The 6,958-nt window shown below is 32.5% G+C and overlaps 1 protein-coding gene across 1 annotated transcript in view; it reads right to left on the bottom strand.

Moving 5' to 3' along the window:
* The window catches only part of LOC111089520 (sodium-dependent nutrient amino acid transporter 1-like), a gene marked incomplete at its 3' end in the record, with an annotated part of 22,874 nt that extends 20,243 nt beyond the window's left edge, over positions 1-2,631 (bottom strand). The window contains exon 1 of the mRNA XM_022402170.1: positions 2,497-2,631. Within this exon, the coding sequence (XP_022257878.1) occupies positions 2,497-2,523 (27 nt within the window). The remainder of the gene's footprint in view (positions 1-2,496) is intronic.
* Positions 2,632-6,958: the final 4,327 nt, after the last annotated feature.

The following is a 6,958-nucleotide window of genomic DNA, read 5'->3' as shown; positions in this document are numbered from 1 at the left end:
TACATTTAAAGTCTGTGAACCACTATTATCGTAGTTTGAAAGTTACTTACATTTAAAGTTTGTGAACCACTATTATCGTAGTTTGAAAGTTACTTACATTTAAAGTTTGTGAACCACTATTATCGCAGTTTGAAAGTTACTTACATTTAAAGTTTGTGAACCGTAACTTTCAAACTACGATAATAGTAACTTTAAATGTAAGGTTCACAAGTAACTTTCAAACTACGATAATAGTGGTTCACAAACTTTAAATGTAAACTATTATCACAGTTTGAAGGTTACTTACATTTAAAGTTTGTGAACCACTATTATCGCAGTTTGAAAGTTACTTACATTTAAAGTTTGTGAACCACGATTATCGTAGTTTGAAAGTTACTTACATTTAAAGTTTGTGAACCACGATTATCGTAGTTTGAAAGTTACTTACATTTAAAGTTGGAACCAGAGCAGTGTATATTCGTTGCCATAGATACGGAAAAGCATGAAAGCCAGAGCAATATAGCCACTCGTCTCCTTGAATATACGTTTGACAATTAACATTAGTAAAATTATTGTTTAAAATATTACATCGATAACAGCGAAAGCGTGCTACAAATAATTTTCAGGCAGTTTTTCAAACACTATGGACTATTTCTCTCACTTCTGTCCTGATTTGACCTTTTGGAGGATTTATTTGCTTCAGACTAGGTGATTTTACTAAAACGCTTCTGGTAATTATAATTATTACCGCGTATTTCTGTATTCTTTCATTTAACGAACTTTGCAGCCTAAAACCTTTTCTTTAATGAGCCTATAATTCATTAAAAACATTAATCAACACCAAATGTTTGTTATTCGAAGCCCATACAAACTGTTATGTAACACCGGATAATTGTTTAAATATTAAAGGTTAGAACAAGGTTGACAGGCTTACTTTCTTGCGACTAATTAAAGATGACAACTGATTTTTTCGTAAATCAGATCAGTATCAGTAAACATTAGACACAATATTTTAAACACACACGTTTAATGTCATACTCGTGTCTTTCTGTGTTTGGGAATAAATTGACCTTCGTGTAAACACAATTACAGTGTCTGGCATAATAGACAAATCAAAGCCAACTATATATATATCTGAGCATTTTTAAATTTAAACGTCAGTGTTAAAGTCATAGAAATTAATAATCTTGTCACATATAAATATTAAAGAGTGTTTTATCAACCTTAATGGCGAGAAAACTAACAGTCTTATTAACACGCTATATTTTATTAAAGCAACATGTTATTTAATTATATATATATGTATCTGTTTCTGCATTACATAATACACAAGGCAAAATCGGTCGAGAAATGGGAAGGACCAGTTTATTGACATAAAGTTAAGTATATCCCCAAAATGATTAAATTCGGTAGCCGGTTTGAATTTGAATGACACATCATTAAAATTCCTTTTACTTGACAAGTGAGATAGCAAAACTTATTTTCGGTGAGAATAATTAAGTGTTACTGTCGTATAAAACAATTTATATGGACATTTTTACACTATTGTTATAAAACGTGACCAAATAAACAGTAGGTTGAAAGATAGTTGATAAAGTAATTCCAGTTGATTCGTTAAAACCTACAAAAGAAGGCTGTTTGTGTTCACTGTGACAAACATATAATTTAAGGTTAAAAAAGCATACCTATTTTTAACTATCAGAATGTTTTCTACATATTATTAGCTTGGTGTGAAATCGCTAAATAGAAAAAAAAAGAGTTACGTTAAATATTAAGTAAAAAATTCAATTCAATTTGTCTTCACTTACTGAACAGTGTTCTCTAGTTTATATACAACCGTCAGTATTAAAAAATAATTTTATTTATGTACTAGTTTAAACATCACTGTCCTAATTTGATGATAATTCACACATTATGCTAACAGTAACACAGTTGTAAATAAATGATTTGTTAGCATGCACTATATTTTCCATTAAATGTTATTATGATTAGAAATCACGGTTGTTGATTTACTTCTATTGCTATTATCACTAAACCGAACGGAAAAAAACATTATTGGCAATTATTTTCACACTTAATATGAAAAAATTTGATTGCCATTAAAACCAAAAACGTGATTAAACATGCCAACATAAAGAATGGTTAAATGGGTGAATAATTAATTAAATAATGAAGGGAGTGGGGTGGGGGAGTATAAATATATTAATATACACAAAAATCAATATCGGTAGTTCTCAGATACACACAATAACAAACATTTTGTTCTTTAACATCAATTTTTAAACATCAGATACGGTTTGAAAATACTGTTTTAAGATACGGTTTTTTCATTGCATAATAAAATGAAATTTGAAAAGAGTAGTTATACTTCTTACTTGCTCCTCATCAAAAACTAAATACAAGCCACAGTCTGTGGGAGAAAAATCTACACGGTGATGAAACGTGGAAACCGTTTACCTACACACAGCTATATATCCTATACACAATATAAATAAATGAAAACTTAAAATTACTTACCGAAATATGATACTTTTGAGAGGGCATGTTAAAAACTTGTTATGGTGATGGTTAAGAAAGCAAAGAAATAAGCCAAAGTTTTCAATGCTCTAAAAAAAAAAGGAAAATACACAAAATCTCCTTTTCAGACTCTTACTCAAACACGTATTCCTGAAAATTCTTTCACCAACAGACAAACTACGAATCAGTACAACGTAGACAACGAGTGCCTCCAGCTATTCATACTAATGACTCCCGCTTCTTTCACCTTACCTTTTCAGCCCACAAGTTACCTACACCTGTAGGAGATGTCCTGGAAGCGCCACCTACCACACATATCCGGAAATAGGAGCGAATGCCCCAGACAGAGACGTGAAGACATTCAGCGTCAAATACCTGGAAACATAAAACAAGTATATGAACATAAGGAATGTTGCACAATGAATGTTAAGTACAAAGTAGCGCCTGTCTGAGTGTGTGTGTGTAGTGGAAACAAAAAGTTTTTGGTTAAGTTGCATTTTATTCAAAGTGTGGATTATTTTATTAAAACATTTCGAACAAAGCTCAATTTAAGCGAGGGATTTTTGTTTACATTACGTTATCCATTTCTAGAAGTTTTATAAAAAATTCAAGGAAAGTACTGGAATCCTTAAGGAAATCGGTTTCAAATGTTTTTAATAGAGATTTTTTAAAGGTTTTCCAAACATTCAGTATTTTACCAAAAAACATTTGAAAATTGAAATGTGTGCGATAATATTGGGACATTTAATTTATAATTTTGTTTGGAATTAAGCACAAAGCTACACAATGGGCTTTCTTTGCTCTGCCTACCACGGGTATTGAAACCCAGTTTCTAGCGTTGTAAGTCCGCAGACACACCGCTGTGCCACTGGGGGGGCTTATTGTATAATATATATATATTGTTATAATTTGGTAACAAGGGAGAGCTGGTTTTTCGTTTATTGTTAATTTTCAAAAACTTCTTATAAACTCATTCGTTAATTGTTCAACATTTATCATAATTTATTGTATTATCATGTAATAATGATACCTATAAAATCTGCAAATTTCGAAACAATATTATAAAAAGTATTACATGAAATTGGAACAAGAATAATAATTTAAAATTGAGCTCTCAGTTTCTATCTTTAGTTGATCATTTGGTTAAATAGGCTTAGGTTTGTCTACGTTTACAAATTCTATGGTAACATGTATCTACTTGATAATTTATTAAGGTCTTCTTAATTAGTAAATGTCATATACATGTAAATTATCAACAATTTTATTAGTGTAATTTAGTCACTAATACATTATTATTTATCATTACTGTAATATTTAAAAATGTAATTACAACATCAGCTACAACTTATAAGATAGATAATAATAATAATAGGCCTAAGTTATTACGTACCTATTAATATTAGGTCATGTCAATATTAGTATTTTGTAATGTGTTTTGTTGTTTCCGCTTCTTTTCGGATTGTTTGATAAAAACAATACAATGTTCAGTCAGTATAACAATAACGAATTTATTTTTTCAATAAACGTTTGTTACAACCACGTTCACTTTGACACAAGTTGTAGGCCTAAGATGACAAATAACGGTGATACTAGTAACTGTGATACTATTGTATTCCTAACTCTTATAAACTTATATAATTTTATCTTTAATTGATGGAGAAACTGAAGAGATGCGATAACTGTCACGACTAACACAGAACTGAGTCAGTTGTTGGATATATCCATTGAATACTTCACTGACTTTTCGTATTTGTATGTACTACGTACTTCACGATTCTTCACTTTTATGAATTTTTTCGACCCTCGATCTTATCGTTATGTGTCCTTAGCAAATACTTAAATTAAAACATTAAAAATATAGCTAACAATATGGCCCTTCGTGGATTAGGAAGTCCCTTGAACAATCCTAATACAAATGAAATACTACACTGAACTGTCCATTCACTAAGCCTTTTTGGCGTTTTTGGTTTCTGAGGATTATGGTATATTGATGGAATAACTTCACTGCTGCATTTTCTGTCCAGAGTGTAAACTTCTGTTCATGTCAATAATGATCAAAATGACTTATGTCTTATGACTTAGTAGCTTTTTCCAAGTGGTATAATACTGTTACGCCTCCAGTCGTTAGTTAATTTTCCGTAAATTCGTTCCGACGAAACTTTAGCGACACAAGTCCTTTCTTAAATAAAACTGGTTTATTCTTTCCGAATACAACTTTACGATACACTTAATTTCAACAGTCGCTCTATAACAAACACTATAATTCACGTCTCACGTGGCCAACAATATTTTGTCGGCATACATTCAATTACTCATTACCTCTGTTGTGAACGTCATATATATACAAGACTAACACATATCTAGTAAATGCTAGGGCATTCTTGAAGGAACAGGATATTTCTAGAAAGAGGTGGCTTCGTGGCCGGTCTTATATATACAAGACTACACTACATCTAGAAAGATCACGAGATTTAAGGAAAATACGTGAAAGTTCGACAATGACGTGGCGTGATACTAGTCACGTGACCTCAATGTCGTAACAATACCCTTTTGCAGCATCCATAGCCTTCTATTGTAGGAAATCGTACGTTGAACTTGCAATCAATAGCACAACAAATCTTATTGATTTTTAAAGTAATTTGGTATGAAGACGATGTATTTCAGTGAATGATTTTATAAAATGACAAATGTAAGAAATCATCGTATTTCATACAAGTCTTTTGATTTGGGCCAAAATTGAATTAATTCAGTCTTATATTTGTCTTGCAGATACTTATCTGACCCAGGACACTTACATGTTGATGAAACAATTAACAGTTCTTAGTATTCAGCTGAATTATCTATTTCTTCAACCAGCTCAGGACATTCCTTAGCCCATCATAAGAATTATCAGAGGTCTTCCATATGAGATCATATCATCCATCTAGATGAGTATGATGTTTTACAGTTGAGCACACTTCATCATTGAAATGTAGTAGGTGTATTACATAATCCAAATGGTAACAAAACAATTTTCCACAACCAATTTCCTGCAGTAAAGGTTGTCTTCTGTCTACTTGCTTTGTTGGCTTGCACTAGTGAATATCAACCCTTAAGTTTCAATGTTGAAAACAATTTTGATCGAGATACAGCATTCAAAGTAATGTGAATTATTGATTGTGGGTAGGTATTCTTCTTTGTAACTTAATTTACCTGTGGGTAGTCCATAAAGAACCTTGTGGATCCACCCTTCTTCATAGGTATAAAAGGTGATGCCTAAGGACTCACAATTATTACTATTTGTTCTTTATTGGCTTCTATCTCTTTGAAAAGATTCGGCCTGTTTTGCAAATGGGAGTCATCTGGCTACCTGATGTTTTATGGCTACATTTCCTGTATTGTTTGTTTTGGAGTTTCGCGCAAAGCTACACGAGGGCTATCTGCGCTAGCCGTCCCTAATTTAGCAGTGTAAGACTAGAGGGAAGGCAGCTAGTCATCACCACCTACCGCCAACTCTTGGGCTACTCTTTTCCCAACGAATAGTGGGATTGACCGTCACATAATAACGCCCCCACGGCTGAAAGGGCGAGCATGTTTGATGTGACGGGGATTCGAACTCGCGTCTCTCAGATTGCGAGTCGAGTGCCCTAACCACCTGACCATGCCGGGCCCCATTTCCTGTATCAATCTTATGAGAATATTTTACTTAAGTCAGAAGGTCCATTAGTGCAGGTGTTTTGGTATTCACGAGTAATTTTCTTCAAATTTCTTCTTTGCTTTTAAATTTTGTCTCGCTGTTTTTGACCTTCTTTAAATTTTCTGTTTCGTTCTTCCTGATCTTGTATTAATAATTTCATAATCTCAAGTATTACTTAATTCTCGCTCGTCATCTCAACAGTTAAAGTTCTCAATTATATTCGACGTTATATTCTATTTTCACTACAATAATGTCCAGCTTCTGATATCAATGGAGTAGCATAGTTCTTTCGCTGGCGAATTTTATTAGATTATTGGTTAAAAATAATTGAACGTCCAGTCCACGTAACGATAATAAATTACTTTTATTTATTCCTTTAACGTTTCTACAAAGTTGAACTTTTATACATTGCCTTAATTAACTTGCTGTAGGTCTATGTTACAAATAACATTAACTAATGTAAAACAAACCAACTTATACAAACAACCGCGATAGCTAACGTACTGACTGGTCCACTCTTTATCTTGAAATAACTGTCTTGAAATAATCACATCTATTTACTATCTTCTTGACTATCTTTCAACTTGCTTTCTAATTATCTTATCAACGCTTCACAGAATGTCGTATTTATAGTATACGTTAGAATGTGCTAGAACAAAACTTGACATCAAATCTTAGAACTTTCTAGACGTTCTGCACTCTCTAGCTAAGAAATTACAACATAGAGCTCACAACAACATTTATAGGAAACATACTCTCTTGGGCCCGGCATGGCCAGGTGGTTAG

This window comes from Limulus polyphemus, unplaced genomic scaffold (assembly GCF_000517525.1).
Source record: "Limulus polyphemus unplaced genomic scaffold, Limulus_polyphemus-2.1.2 Scaffold6499, whole genome shotgun sequence".
Taxonomy (NCBI): domain Eukaryota; kingdom Metazoa; phylum Arthropoda; class Merostomata; order Xiphosura; family Limulidae; genus Limulus; species Limulus polyphemus.
This window is presented reverse-complemented; position numbering and strand designations above follow the sequence as displayed.